At 30.6% G+C, this 16518-nt stretch overlaps 2 protein-coding genes across 5 annotated transcripts in view; both read left to right on the forward strand.

Annotated features, from left to right (window-relative positions):
• The window catches only part of LOC123916417, a 55025-nt gene extending 50350 nt beyond the window's left edge, over nucleotides 1-4675 (forward strand). The window contains exons 15-18 of the mRNA XM_045967872.1: nucleotides 1590-2327; nucleotides 2453-3259; nucleotides 3932-3985; nucleotides 4256-4675. Of these exons, the coding sequence (XP_045823828.1) occupies nucleotides 1590-2327; nucleotides 2453-3259; nucleotides 3932-3958 (1572 nt within the window). The 3' untranslated portion in view covers nucleotides 3959-3985; nucleotides 4256-4675. The remainder of the gene's footprint in view (nucleotides 1-1589; nucleotides 2328-2452; nucleotides 3260-3931; nucleotides 3986-4255) is intronic.
• LOC123916419 overlaps nucleotides 1-14825 on the forward strand; it is a 31581-nt gene extending 16756 nt beyond the window's left edge. For 2 of the 4 annotated variants that reach the window (XM_045967873.1, XM_045967876.1), the window contains exons 6-11: nucleotides 8334-8549; nucleotides 10961-11755; nucleotides 11871-12611; nucleotides 12826-13650; nucleotides 14213-14259; nucleotides 14526-14825. In XM_045967873.1, coding sequence (XP_045823829.1) covers nucleotides 8334-8549; nucleotides 10961-11755; nucleotides 11871-12611; nucleotides 12826-13650; nucleotides 14213-14239 — 2604 coding nt within the window. In that variant the 3' untranslated portion in view covers nucleotides 14240-14259; nucleotides 14526-14825. Of the gene's footprint in view, nucleotides 1-8326; nucleotides 8550-10960; nucleotides 11756-11870; nucleotides 12612-12825; nucleotides 13651-14212; nucleotides 14260-14525 lie in introns of all 4 variants that reach the window. The other 2 variants (XM_045967875.1, XM_045967874.1) reach the window with 2 other exon arrangements.
• The last annotated feature ends 1693 nt before the right edge of the window (nucleotides 14826-16518 follow it).

Consider the following 16518-nt stretch of genomic DNA (forward strand, 5'->3'; position numbering starts at 1 on the left):
AAATTTTCATCGGTTAGTTAGTTAGAGTAATAACTATATTCAGTTAACATTCAGTTGTCAGTGATTTTCTATAATAAAATTAAGAACATGCTGCATTAACTTATTTTCTATTAAAAATAGAGAAAGTGATCGATATTGCCTACCATACATGTGTTGAGTTCTGTAAACTGTTATATTATTCAACTATATAATCTCTAAACTATTAAAATTAACTAAAAGATCTCTAAAATATTATCTCATCTTACTATTTAGTTCCTCGTTTAACACTGTACACTTATTAATTAAATTGACCGTTTGTTGTACTTAAACTATGAAAATACATCATAAGTTTAACTCAAACTATTATGAAAAACAACTAATTAGTTTCTAAATATTCAATTTTTGTTGATAAAGACACCATCTCTTCTCTAACCCAATATATAGTTTATAGACATTTTAGATTTTTTTTTTTTTTAACAATTTATAGACATTTTAGTTGATTTTTATAGTTTAGGGACTAAATAGTCTGCGAGACAATAGTTTAGGACCTTTTAGTTGAGTGTTTATTTCTATATGTTACATACTTTAATGTCGCAAGAAAATTAGGGCCCGTTTGGTGCGCAGGATAAGATAGAGATAGGATAGGATAAGAAGTTGAATAATGATAGGATATGATAGTGCCAGGATAAACACATATCATATCATGTGTTTGGTGCATACATGATAAGAAAAAGGATAACATTATTTTTTCATATCTTGTGTTTGGTGTACACTTGATCATGAATAAGAAACGTCCTACAACAATTGAATAATAATATTAATAATAGGCAAATCGGATGAATCAAGTAGAAAACTCAGAAGCAATAGAATTTTGTGAGATAAACAAATCTATGGATTATTAAAAAGAATGGGAAGCGTTGAGAGGTAGGAGAAGAAGTGAACAGGAAGCAACAAGAGTTAACAGAGCGTGGTACTACAGAGAAAGAGAGCGGGTAGGTTAAAACAATCCTATCATGTTGCTAACCCACCAAAAAATAAGGATTAGAATAACAAAGAGTCAACATGATAGGATTAGTGATAGGTTAAATTTATCCTTTCCTATTGGTGCACCAACCAAAAGATTTAAACAGAATATGATAACTTTATCATATTCTGTCTCCTTATTCTGCGCACTAAACGGGCTCTTAATGTCTTCATACATGATTTTGTTTCCCTTCCACTTATGGTTGCAAATTTGCAATTATTTTAAGTATTTTGACAATACAGAAGTGAATTACGAATTTCTTGAGCAACCATTACCTTGTTAGGATGATATATTTGTTAATAATTAATGTCACCATTTTATTTTCCTAATTCATGGCTGGCTTATTTACTTTTTGTTAATTTAAGCATATATCTCTGTTAGAATCATTTTGTGGTTAAAGAATAGGTACCAATAAAAAAATTCTTCTTACAAATGAAATAAATTGTAGGTTAAAGACTATCTATCTAGATCATGAACCTTTTGAAGATGAATAATTGTAGTTTACAATATTATTACACATGATTAAATATTGGTTAAAACCAATTTTGATATGCCTCTTGATATGTTAATTAATTTGACTGAACAGGTTGCATTTCGTAAGTTTAACTGTTTAGCCTTATCTGACTACCCGGAGCTAAAAGATTTGTGGTATGGCCAACTTAATCACGATGTGTTTTGCAATCTGAAATCCCTAGTAGTGGAAAGATGTGATTTTTTATCACATGTACTTTTACCATCAAATGTAATGCAAGCGTTGCATGGATTGGAAGAATTAGAAGTAACAGATTGTGATTCATTAGAAGCTGTGTTTGATGTGAAAAGTATGAAGTCTAGAGAAATATTGATAAAACAAAGCACTCAGTTGAAAAGTTTGACTTTATCTAGTTTGCCAAAATTGAAGCAAATATGGAATGAGGATCCTCATGAAATTATCAGCTTTGGAAACTTATGCAAGGTGGATGTTTCTATGTGCCAAAGCTTGCTATATATCTTTCCATTGTCACTATGCCAAGATCTTGGAAATCTTGAAATGCTTGATATAGACTCTTGCGGAGTTGAGGAAATTGTAGCAGTGAAAGAAAGATCAGTGGAAATCAATTTTAATTTTCCCCAACTAGATACATTGGTACTTTGTGATTTGACAAGCCTTAAGAGCTTCTATCGGGGAAAGCATGCTTTACAGTGCCCTTCCCTGAAGATTTTGAATGTATACCATTGTGAAGCATTAAGAATGTTTTCATTCAACCATTTAGACTTCCAACAGCCTAACAAAGCAGACGGAAATCCCATCATACCTCAACAAGCTCTATTTTCTATTGAAAAGGTAAATCCAAGCATACTTTTTTTTCCCTCTCAGTTTAGCCCCAACCTCGTAAACTAGTATTAATTTTGAATGTTTAATTTAATTGATTAATTTACCTCATAAACTAGTATTAATTTGTTTTTCAGTTGAGCCCCAACCTGGAGGAATTGGCAATAAATGGCCCGGATGTGATGGAGATATTGAATCAAGAAAATGTCTTTCATAAAGTTGAATTTCTTCATTTGCAATGCTTCGAAGAAACTCCAACTATTTTTCTGAATGATTTCTTTACCACATTTCCACATCTTAAAACATTTCAAGTGCGTAATAGTTCTTTTGAAACATTGTTCCCCACTAAAGAAACCACTGATCATCTCAATATGCATGTTTCAAATCAAATAAGAAGTTTGTTCCTTTATGAATTGGAAAATCTCAAGCAAATCTGGCAAGAAGACTTCCCATTGGATCATCCTCTGTTACAAAATCTTGAAGACTTATTTGTAGGGGATTGTCCAAGTTTGATAAACTTGGTACCATCATCAACATCTTTCACAAATTTAACAAATTTGGAAGTGGATAACTGCAAAGAGCTTGTTTATTTAATAACATCCTCAACAGCTAAAAGTCTTGTACAACTCACAACATTAATAATAACGAATTGTGAGAAGATGTTGGATGTTGTGAAGATTGATGAAGAAAAAGCAGAGGAAAACATCATATTTGAAAACTTGGAATACTTGGAATTGTCTTCTTTGCCAAGTTTTAGAAGCTTCTGTTATGGGAAACAAGCATTCATATTCCCATCTTTCTTACGTTTCATTGTTAAAGGGTGCCCTCAAATGAAGATATTCTCATCAGGAGTCACAGTAACACCATACCTGACAGAAATTGAAGGAAAGAAGAGATGGAAAGGTGATCTTAACACAACTATTGAACAATTGTTCATAGAAAAGGTACACAATTGTCATTTTTAATTATGAAAATTATTTACTTATTATTCACATAATTATCCTGAACACTTACTTGGATATAACCCTGAATGAAAAATGTTTGAGCACACACACAAATAATTAAAAAAAAAGCAGAGAAGATTATTAAATGTGTTTGTGCCATATTAATTTGGTGCATGATTGGACGGTGACTTTGAAATTAACTATGGATTAAGAAATGAAATTTTCATCGGTTTGTTAGTTAGAGTCTACAAAATTCCAAGTTCCTAAAATGACAGTTTACATAAACATTGGAGTAATAACTATATTCATTTAACATTCTACTTAATTTTCCCTATGTGTGAAAGTTTAACACTATAATATATTTTGAGATTTACCCAAATTCAGTTGTCAGTGATTTTCTATAATAAAATTAAGAACATGCTGCATTAACTTATTTTCTATTAAAAATAGAGAAAGTGATCGATATTGCCTACTATACATGTGTTGACTTCTGTAAACTGTTGAAATTAATGACTTCATACATGACTTTGTTTCCCTTCCACTTATGGTTGCAATTATTTTAAGTATTTTGACAATAAAGAAGTGAATTACGAATTTCTTGAGCAACCATTGTCCATTACCTTGTTAGGCTGATATATTTGTTACTAATTAATGTAATCATTTTGTCAACAGGAAGTCCCACATTCTAATGTTGAATGAATGATAGTATATCATAGCATTTGCAAGGTACGCAACATGGAATTTTTCTCTTTTAAACATTTTATTTTTTATCATTATCATTTGATAGTGAAGTGTTTTGTTTATTCTTAGACTGGATTGTTTTGTTTTACATTTTGTTTATTTGTCTTTGTGTTGGAAGTTCTTGTGGTTGGAATCTAATTCTCAACTTATCATTCTGACTTTTAAAAATATTTCCATTGTTCCTCTCGTTACTAGGTGGCTTAATTGTTTAAATCTTCTTAAGAATATGTACTTTTTTGTGTCTCACATTTGTAGGGAAGGTAATCGGTGCACTGACAGGATTGCTTCTCTCTGACTTCATGGTCCTAGTTTCACTTGGTGGGATCATGTTCTTTATGATGTCTCTGAAGCTTATCATTGTAGTAGGCTTGATCTTTCTGAATTTAGATTTAAATAATACTTTGTTCTTGTAATTAAACTGCACTCTTTTTCCCTTTATCAAGGTTTTATCCCACTGGATTTTCCTTACTAAGGTTTTTAATGAGGCAATTGACCAACTTATTTGGTTTGCATTATTGTTATCTTGGGTTTTGGTCTAGTCCCACCAAACTTTTTTGTTTTATTTTTAATAATATTTGGTTAGAGTTGGGCATTTTGGTTGGGAGTGCAGGGGTGCCAAAATAGTTGGGATGTCTGTACCTTTATCATTGCTTCTCTTTAGCCTTTTCACTTTAAGAAATAGTTATTACTAATAAAGTTAAAAATAAATACCTATTGGGGTTTAGTCTAGCGAATAGGACTAAACTCTCACAATGTGACAAATTAAAATTTGAATCTCGCTAAGAGGTACTCTCTCCAGACACAAATATAAGAAAAAAAATCCTTTAAATTTTGGATACAAATATAAGCAAAAGTCAACTACTTTTAAACTAATTAATACTACTATTCCTAATATACCCTTATTTAACTATTTCACTTTTCAAAAGTTTATGTGATTTACAAGGCATAAATCATTTTTCAAAGGGTTATATAGTAAACATAACTCATGTTTTCCATTAAATCAAGAAAATTAATCACACTTAACTAAATTTCTTAAAGATGTTAGTACACATTTAGTATCTGACACACTGCAAATATATTAATCATTGCTTTAGATAAGTTATAAGTCAGAAATAAATTAATCGTTTGTACCAAAAAAAAAAAGAAATAAATTAATCATTGCTTTAGATAAGTTAGATCTTTTTTTTTTTGTTCTTTTTGAAAAGACGTAATTATACATGTTATGTGAGTTAGGTTAGTTATTTAGACTATAAGAGCAGCAGATAACTAGTGTTAAAAAAAAAAAAAAAGCTTTTATATTGAAATTAACATTTTTTATATTTTAGAAATGTTGACTACATAATCCAGATAACACGGCTCTAAATTTTTTTGTATCCCAAGCCACAATGTTCTAATAAGTGTGTAACACAACATCTTGCCACAATTTTGGAATAATTTTCTATTATTTTATGTTTAAAAGTCTCATATTGGATGTGAGATGACATGAACAAAATTTTATAAAGTAGATGCAATCTTAATTTTACAAATCGATTTTTTATGAGTGAATTAAACCCAACTCTCAATTCTAAGATGATATCAAAACTCTCGAAAATCCATTACTATCCGGTTTTCCCTATATTCTAAGATTTGTTGGACCACCTGCTATCATGTATCCGCTATTGATTCTATGATTTTATTTCGAGCATTGTTAAGTTCGAATTTAGTTAATTCAAGAAATACTAGTATAGTCATAATTTTTTGGGTGAACATGGTGATGAAAGAATTGATAAATAAAATTTTATTCTTTTTCGTCGGTTTTAAAATCTTTTGTATCCATATAAAAGAAATGAAAAGTGAAAAACAAAAATCGCAAAAAGAAGTAAAGGAATAAGAAAACATTATGTAGCAAAAAGAAATCAATAGCCATAGCAAAGTTTGTAGAAACGGTGTCAAAAACTTGATAACCCAAATACATAGTTCAATCATCCTAATAAAAATATCTATTCATAGAGATTTTGTGTTGAGTATCCATTTCTTCCCACCATTGTGATTAGCTAAAATATTGATCTTTGAAAAAAAGAGGAATTTTTTTGATTTAGAAAATAAGTGATAAAATAAATAGACGTCTTAAGATTGTAGGTTCATCACAATAATAGATGACTAAATCTCAATTCTTGTTATTGAGAGCTTTTTTTATGGGTGTGAGATTTTAATGTGGCATGTATGGTCTATTTGTACCTCCCGAAATGATATTATCTTTGTTGGTGAGTCTTCGATGATAATCTTGTTGATAGAATGAAACTCTTCTCTAAAATGACTTTTATAGGTAAAAACCCCAATAACCCTTGCTCTTTCTACGAGTGAGAGGTACAACCTTCTTTATGCTGTTGAGTGGTATCTCTTGAGATACCCGCTCTTAGTTGCTTTTCCCCTATTTTTTTGGTGGCTGCTTTAAATGGTTTTATTGTTTTCCGAAGTGCTTTTGAGTGTTTCTTATTTATATATCATTATTCCATAAACTTTCATCATGAAAGTAAATAAAAGAGAGGACACCAACGCATCGCACTACATAAAGTTCAGATTTCTAAATTATTAATAATGATAAATAATTAATTTACTAAATGTTACTTACTATGTCTTTTCCTGTAGAATTAGAATATGTATCTTGCGTAACCAAAAGAAAAAGAATATGTATCTTGCTTGCTCACCACCAAAAATAAGAATATGTATCTTGCTCTCACCTACAACAAAACTCTCTTACAAAACAGCTTCTCAATTTCTGAAACCCATCTCAAATTAAAATTAACCACCTAAAAATTTGAGTCTTCAACCTTTTGGTATCTCTGTTTTATTAACTTGTTTTCAGTTTTCGTCATTCTTCCGTTTCATATAGAAAAAAAAAAAAAACTGAAAAAAAAAAGTAATCTTATATATTTTAAATTCAGTACTCACTCTGTTGATTTCAAAGGTTGGAGTTCGAGGTATGCATGCATTTTTTTGTTCCCCTCCACTTTTTACTTTTTTTTGGATGAACTCGTCTAATTTTTTGTTGTTTTTGTTTGCAGATCAAATAGCACCAATTGTTCCATTCATTATTCGTAATACAGGTAACAGCTCCTAACTCTTCTCATTTTTTTGCCCATTTTTAAATTTCTAGTCTATCCCTATTAAAGAAAATGTTAAACAGTGCCCCGGAACACTGGTTAAGCATATTAAAATAAAATTTTTGTCTCGAAATACGTGCATTCAACACCTAAAAAATATAAAAAGTTGTATTTTCAATATTAATTTTATCATATATTTCTTTTTTTGTTATCCTTAACAAGTGCCTGGGGGCACTGTTTAGCATGACCCATATATTAAAGTCGATTATCACTAAAATTACTAATTTATCTTTATTATTTTTAACCACGTTGCAAGTTTTATATCCTTCATTATAATTTCTCTAAAAAAAAATATAAGAATAAAATATAGAAAGATGATATGTGCTTAAAAATGGGAACAAAACAGAATAATCTATATAGAAATAAAAAAACACTCTATAAAAAAAAACATAAACAATATTTTTAAAGGGTAAATTATGAAAAACGTTTTTTTACCGTTGCTAAATAATTACGTTAGTATGGCATTGCATATAATATATAGGGATTGATGTTTGAAATTTAGCACACTCTTTTTTTTTATGGTCAAATAGTCTATTAGTTAGAATTTTTTTTTTTAAAGGTGAATAAATAAAGTGTTTGAGATTCCGTAAAAAAAAATGAAGTTTTGAAATTTGTACCCCGACTCCTACAAATAAAATGTGATATTTCTATCAACTAAGCTAACCTTAAAGGGACTTTAGTACACTCATTTATTCATCTGAAAATGTGAAATTCTAAATACTATATAGGCTTAAATATCCATATGAACTTTAAGCTTAAATACATTTTTTAGTGCTCTTATTTGTTTTTTTTTAGTAAAAGTCCCTCTATTTCGTAAAAATTGTAATTTTAGTTCTCTTATTTTAATTGCACAATTTTAATCCCTAATTTCAATAATTTTGACTATATAATATGTTGACGTGGCTATAATTGAGATGATGGGGCACTAAAATCTGGGAAATCTAAGTAATATTTTTATGATGAAATTTCGACAGAGTCTCCTTTGTATTTACAATATACTACATTCGTTCCTAATTATAATGTTTGTCAATGCACAATTTTGATCACTAATATGATAATATTTTCAATTGTCTATTAGTAAAAATTATAAATATTTAATATTTTGAAAATACTCATCAAAACAAATTCAACAAGATCTTATATGCTAATATTTACATTTATATAGAGTGAGTGCAGCTCCCACATTTGAGTTTAATGAACTAAGTAGTTTATTGCTTTGGAACATGCATAAACTCAAGGGTTTCTATGCTAAAGAGCATACCCTAGCATGTTTATCTTTGAAGAACATTAATGTTTCCAATTGTGCAAAGTTGAATTTGTACAGAACTCTATCTACAAGAAGCTCCAATTTTCAAGATGACAAACTCTCCGTTTTAACGCCACAACCACCTTTCATTGTCGAAGAGGTATGTATGCATATCATCATATAAATTTACATACAGATGCATTCAATTGTCAAATTCGAAACTATTTATGACGAGTAAAAAATCAAGAAAAAACATAAAAGTTTTAGATTTAAAATTTAACAACTCTACTTAATTATTTTAGTGGTGATTGGTGTTTAACAACTTAATTTTGTCACATGTGACAGCCAATTTGCATATGTGGACAGACATGTGGCACTTGTACACACTGACACGTGTATTATTCAAACGGTGTTAGTGACAAAACTAACGGAAATGACTAACTTGAAACCTAAAATAAATGGAAGGGACCAAATTGATACTTTTTAAAAGTAAGAGACCAAATTGTAACCTAAAATAAACGTAAGAGACTATTAAGCCATAATTTTTTTTATCCATTCTATAACAATATATAAAAAGGATACTTGAGTTTCGGATGGATTTTTCATTATTCCATAATTGGCCTTAACTTCTTCTATGGCTTTTTAATTATTCCATAATTGTCCTTAACTACTTCTCTTTTTATTTTTTTATTTTTTTATGGTTTTTTCATCTATACTATATATAAAGAGAATACATGAGTTTCGGTGTAGACTTTTCATAATACCAACAATACCCTTGTTTTTTTTTAATAGCAACAAAAACTTTTATTAACAAACTCACCATAACATAAAGTACATATTTTTTTAGCAGTAAAAATCTTTTATTAACAAACTGACCGTAACATAAGGCATATCTTTTTTTTGTACATAAGTTAGACACATGCAGGCGCGGAACCAGCTAGTTCATATAAATATCTCAAATTTCAATCTTTATTGTTATAAAAAATATTAGCAAGTTCGTGTCCGCCAAATATTTGTTGTCACTACTTTTAGGTTAACTCATTGTATGCATCACATTTTTTAATGAGTTTCTTAATTTCATGTTTATAGTATTAAAGAGAAGTTGTTCCACAAAAATTTAGAACTTTTAACAAAAGATGAATTTAATATTAAAAGTTCATATTTAACTCATTTCTTGTTAAAAACAATTAAACTTGCAAGAGAAATTTCTATAACGTGCTAAGCATGACCACATAAAAAATTTCAGAATTTAAAATGATACACATGAGTTGACTTGAAAGCCAAGATCAAATGTCGTGATTGAAAATATTTGACCAAAACTTTCTGAATTTTTTTTATAGGGACTAAAAACAAAATTTGAACTAACCATAGAACAAATTTTTTTATATGAACTAAAAATCTTAATTATTTAATTTTTCCAAGAAAACAAATTTGCTTATGATTTAGGTACCGTTTGACCTAGCTTTTTTACCTTTTTTCTTCTTCTTCTTAGAAGTAAAAAGTTAATTAGGCCAAACAACAATTTTTAAAAGCTTTAGTAACAAAAAAAACAAGCAGATTCTATATTTTAAGAAAAATTATAATATAGTATCAAACATATCTTTTAACCTTATTATAATAATAAAAACAACTATTAAACTTTTTTAAAAAAAAAATTAAGATTTACCAAAAAAATTTAATTTTAAAGCTATTATTTCTAACTTTATGGTTAAAAGAGCTTTCACGCCTAAAAAAGTTATGCCAAACGGTACTTTATGTTGGGTTACAAGTGTGAGTGGTTAAGTCCCACATCGATTATGTGTGAGAAGAATGTTGGATTTATAAGAGAGGTGACCCATTAACCTAATGCCTAAAGTTTTGGGTTGTGATGTGGCGTCTCCCTCTCTTGTGGTCTTGGAGCAGCTCCCCCGGACTCCCCAACAAGTAGTATCATAGCCTAGTTCCGCTTGGTGGGGAGCAGGAGGGGATCCTTGTATTGGATCAACTATAGGATGTGGGAATTCAAACTTGGGGTGAGAATGTTGAGTTTCAAGTGAGAGTGGTTAAGTCTCACATCGACTATGTATGGGAAGAATGTTGGATTTATAAGAGAGGTGGCCCATTAAGCTAGTGTCTTAAGGTTTTGAGTTGGCATGTGGCGTCTTTCTCTTGTGATCCTGGAGCATTGGCCCATTTTTTCTTCCCAGCTCCCCCGGACTCCGTAACACTTTAGACTATTACCTCTACTTTTTTTTGTTTTTAATTTTTCCAAGTAAACAAGGTAAATGTGAGCTTTCCGTAATGACCACAAAGTTGTATGTCATACCAACAAAGAAACAAAATTGGAAACTCCTAAAAAATTCAAATATTTTCAAATATGTGCAAAAACATGATAATACTCAATTTAGAGAAAATTATTTGGAACAATTTATGTCAAAAGTTCTTAAAAGAAATTTGTTTATAGATATATTTGATAAATATCCATAGATACGGGAGTTCAGACATATGAGAAAACTAGAGGCAATAAAAAAAATATGTGAGGCAATATTAAATGTTTAAATTCTTTTAAATTGTTCTATATATGTATTTTAGGTGATTTCAAATTTGAAGGAGTTAAGAGTAAATCACAAAGAAGCTAACTTGATATTGCAAGCTCAAAACTCAAGTGCCCTATTCACCAAAATGACATTTCTTGGTTTGTCCCATTATATTATTGAAGATGCTACATTCCCTTATTGGTTTCTTCAAAATGTGCACACTCTTGAGTCACTACGTGTTGAATGGAGTTGCTTCAAGAAAATATTTCAAGATGAAGGACAAATAAGTGAGAAGAAGACTTACCCACAGCTCAAAAGGCTCACTTTGTATCAGTTACAAAAACTTCAACATATATGTGAAGAAGGCTTTCAAATTGACCCAGTTCTTGAGCTCCTTGAATACTTAGATGTTAAGTTTTGTTCCAGTTTGTTAAGTTTATTTCCTTCCTCTGTCACCCTTCATCATCTTGAATATATGGTGATAAAAGGTTGCAATGGGTTAAGAAAATTAATTACATCATCTACGGCACAAAGTTTGCACAAGCTCACCTCGCTGAAGGTAGAAGACTGTAATTCACTTGAAGAAATAATTACTGGAGAGGAAAATGTTGGCATTGCATTTATTAGTTTAGAATTATTGTTGTTGGATTGTTTGCCAAGCCTCAACAAATTTTGTTCTAGTAAGTGCTTCTTGAAGTTTCCGTTGTTGAGGGAATGTCCTCGCATGAAGATTTTTTCGGAGGGAAACACAAGCACACCAAATCTTCGAAAAGTTAAAATTGCAGAAAATGATGAATGGCTTTGGAAGGGAAACCTAAATGATACAATAACCAACATGTTTGCACACAAGGTATGCTTGATTTACCAATTTAATTTTTGTGTAACAATATCACGAGTTACCCTTATGTTGTTTGAATTAACTTGGTATAACTGTTTTCACTGAAATTCTATTCTATCATTCACAGGTGGCATTTGGTTGTTTTAAGCATTTAAAACTATCTGAATATCCAGAGTTGAAAGAATTGTGGTATGGTCAACCTCAGCACAATGTATTTAGGAGTCTGAAGTATCTAGTGGTTCATAAATGTGATTTTTTATCTGATGTGCTCTTTAAACCAAATTTGCTAGAAGTGATAATGAACTTGGAAGAACTAGATATCAAAGATTGTAATTCATTAGAAGCAATTTTTGATTTGAAAGGTGAATTTGAAAAAGAAATTCTTGTGAAGAATTTTACTCGGTTGAAGAAATTAAAACTATCTAATCTTCCAAAACTGAAGCATGTATGGAAGGAGGACCAACATAACACTATGAGGTTTCAAAATTTAAGTGAAGTATCTGTTGAGAAGTGCAGAAGCTTGAAAAGCCTCTTTCCGCTCTCAGTAGCTAGAGATATGAACCAAATTCAAATACTTGAAGTGACTTCATGTGGGATTGAAGAAATTGTTGGCAGGGAGGAAGGAGTGGATGAGATAGTTGAATTTGTGTTTCCTATTTTAACATCCATTGGACTTCACAATTTGGCCAAACTTAAGACATTCTTTGCCGGAGTCCATTCTCTTCAATGTAAATCATTGAAAACGATCGACTTGTTCAGATGTCCAAATATTGAGCTATTTAAGACAGAGCCTTTGAGACAGCAAGAAAGTGCCAGAAATGATGAGCTCAATATCTCAACATATCAACCTTTGTTTTTGATTGAAGAGGTAAGAGTATCATCCTTGCTATGAATATAAATTTTACATGCGCAAATATTGATTTGTTTTAATGTGTTATTAACTTTATGACAAATTATTCAACTTGTCTTTTATATTGGTTGAGGGCTTGGGGCAAATAAATTGGTTTTGATGTGTTAATAATTGTTTGAAAAATGGAGAAGGAAAATATATTTCTTTTGTTCTAATTTAGGTTTTGTAACAGGTACTTAACAATGTGGTGGAGAGTTTGAATATGAATTTTAAATATTTTGACATGATATTGCATAGCCAATATTCAGGGGTTCAATTCAACAAAGTCAATTACATTGGTGTGAGCGAATGCTACAATGAAGAAGCTACTTTTCCATATTGGTTCTTGAAAAATGTCCCTAATTTGAAAACAATATTAGTCAAACGGAGTTTCTTCCGGGAGATATTTCAAGGTGAACAACTCGTAAGTACGGAAAAGGAAACTCAAGTTCTCCCGCAAATCAGAAATTTGGAAATATGGTTCATGGATAAGCTTCAATTTATATGCAAAGAAGGATTTCAAATGGACCCCATTCTTCATTTTCTTGAAAGCATTCATGTTCATCGCTGTTCCAGTCTAGTGAAATTGGTGCCTTCTTCTGTTACCTTTAATTACTTGACCCACTTGGAGGTAACAAACTGCAATGGTTTGATAAATTTGATAATGTACTCAACAGCAAAGAGTCTTGTCAAACTCACAAACATGAAGATTAAAATGTGTAATTGGCTTGAGGGTGTAGTCGACGGCAAAGAAGAAGATGAGATGCACAAGATTGAATTTTATAGTTTACAGCATCTAGAACTTGTTTCTTTACCACGGCTCCGTCTATTTTGCTCATGTCCATGTCCCATTATGTTTCCGTTGCTGGAAGTTGTAGTTGTCAAAGAATGTCCTCGAATGGAACATTTTTCATTTGGTGTGACCAACACAACAATTCTTGAAAATGTACAATTTGATGAAGAAAACCACTGGGAAGGCGACCTCGATGGAACAGTAAAGAAATTGTTTGATGACAAGGTATGTTTTACTTTAATCCACCACTTTATTTGCTTTGGGTTAGTTTAAGACTATTATTATACATAATTGAATATTGCTTTAAATCAATTTTGATCTTACTCATGTTATATTAATTTGACTGATCTGGTTGCATTTTGTAAATTCAAGCATTTAGCCTTATCCTTATCCAACTATGTTCATTTCGTGTATCAACCAAAAAAAATTGAGTGTTTATTTGTATTCGTGAGTTTATTAGCTCAGTTGGTAGGAACATAATATTTATATGCAGGGGTTGAGGATACCTTACTTATCCATCTTAAAGATGAAATTTTTAACCACTAGACTAGTTGGCAAAAAAAGTTGTATATATATATATATATGTTACATGCCTTAATGTCACAAAAAAAATCATGTCTTCATACATGATTTTTTTTTCTTCCAAGCAATTATGTTAAGTAGTTTGACATCAAATAAGTGAATTACGGTCTAAAATTCTCTGCATAAATTGTAAAGTCGGACGTCGTGACTCCCTCACTTATGCTTATATATTTGTTAATAATTAATGTCCCTATTTTGTCAACAGGGAGTCTCGCATTCTAATGTTGAATGATATATCATAGCATTTGCAAGGTACGCAACATGAACATTTTCTCTTTTAAACATTTTGTTTTTTATCATTATCATTTGATAGTGAAGTGTTTTGTTTATTCTTAGACTGGATAGTTTTGTTTTACATTTTGTTTATTTGTCTTTGTGTTGGAAGTTCTTGTGGTTGGAACCTAATTCTCAACTTATCAATCTGATTTTTAAAAACATTTCCATTGTTCTTCTCATTACTATAGGTGGCTTAATTATTGTTTAGATCTTCTTAAGAATATGTACATTTTTGTGTTTAGGGAAGGTTTGCTGACAGGATCGCCCTACTTCGTGGTTCTAGTTTCACTTGGCGGAATCATGTTATTTCTGATGTCTTTGTAGTTTATCATTGTAATAGGTGTGATCTATCTTGAATTTAGATTTAAAAAATTCTTTGTTCTTGTATTCAAACTACACTCTTTTTTTCTTCATCAAGGTTTTATCCCATTAAACTTTCCTATTTGGTTTGTACTATTGTTAACTTGGGTTTTGGTTTAGTACCCCCAAATATTTTTATTTTATTTTTAATAATATTCAGTTAGAGTTGCCATTTTGGTTGAGGGTGCAGGAGTGCCAATATAGTTGGGATGTCTTTACCTTCATCCTTCCTTCTCTTTAGCCTTTTCACTTTAATATATACTCCCTGCGTTCCTTTTTACTTGTCGTCGCCTTAGAAAAAAAACAACAAATTAAGAAAGTGTATTTTTGCACCTTATCTTCCTATTATACCTTTATTTTAATTAACCAATATTTTTTTCCCACACTTTCTCTTCCAATAAATTTAAAATATTATGTCAAAAAAAAAAAAAATCTTTTATGGTTTCAATAACTATTTTTAAATATTTGAAATTTACATGATGGTATAATAGACAAAATATAACCATAAATTATCAAAATGACAAGTAATTTGAAACAAATTTTTTTCTTCTAAAACGACAAGTAAAAAGGAAGTGAGCGAGTAATTAGTACTAATAAAGTTAAAAATAAATACATATAGGGTTTAGTCTAGGCCTAGCGAATAAGGACTAAACTCTCGCAATGTGACAAATTAAGATTTCAATCCCGCTAAGAGGTACACACATTTAGTATATTTAGTATATGAGACGCTTTAAATATATTAATCATTGCTATAGGGACAGCGGTAATTAATCAACTGGTTAAGAATTTGACAAATGGATGAAACATAATCATTTTCCATCAAAATGGCTATAATTTGAAGCAATTGATTGAGAAAATGAAGATTTGATGACCTTAGCTTATTTACTTCCCAAAATCCTAACACTGTTGAACAAGTTGGATGCAGAAAGAAGAACACACTTAAGTTTAAGACTAAATTACAAGTGAAGAAAGTTCTACGATGGAATTAGTAATTACCAATTAACTCTCTCTAACACAATTCATTTGTTGTTGCTGCATCAAAAGCACATATTTGACAAACTTTTTCACCAACATGTGTTTTGTGATTCTGAACTACTGTCAATGTACTAATCATTATTTAATCTAATATAATCCAATCTACTTTCTGTATCCAAGATTTGGTGAATTGAGTATCTTTCAAACTACTTTTCTGCTTTGTGATTCTAGATTATAATTAACCAAGTCTCAGTATAAACCCACTTGGGGTTGGTCGAGTGGTGTTGGCTTGGGCTCTTGGAGTATGCTCCTCTCAAGGTCTCAGGTTCGATTCCCACTGGTACCAATTTCGGTGGGCTAAGTCCATACAGAACAAAAAAACTCTGGCTTTGTATAACTAAGACTCTAATTTAAGAAACTAACCATATGAAATAAACTAGAATACTATAGCATAATATCAAGATATTATAAACATTTTCATATATTTTAACAATTTCCATCACTTGTTTGTTGCATCCAATATGTAAACAACTAGAGTCTCAAACTCAAAATAATTTACTTTTCAGCTAACAACATTCTGCAGACATCTACCCGATTTTCAGAATTGTGCATATGTTAATTCGTGCAAGACCAGGAGATCCAATGAAAAGTATGATCAATTTAGCAAATTATAAGCTTAAGTCTTATATTTGAAAATTTGGAATACTTGGAATTGTCTTCTTTGCCAAGTTTTAGAAGCTTCTGCTATGGGAAACAAGCAATCATATTCCCATCTTTCATACGTTTCATAGTTAAGATCCGCTTCAGGGGGTGCTCACTTCTGCTGGGGAGTGCGAAAAGTAAAATTATTTGAATTATTTGTCTTTCCTTCAAGAGGCCTTGGGCCCATTAGTATTTGAT

The sequence above is a fragment of the Trifolium pratense genome, linkage group LG3, assembly GCF_020283565.1.
Source record: "Trifolium pratense cultivar HEN17-A07 linkage group LG3, ARS_RC_1.1, whole genome shotgun sequence".
In the NCBI taxonomy this organism is placed as follows: Eukaryota; Viridiplantae; Streptophyta; class Magnoliopsida; order Fabales; family Fabaceae; genus Trifolium; species Trifolium pratense.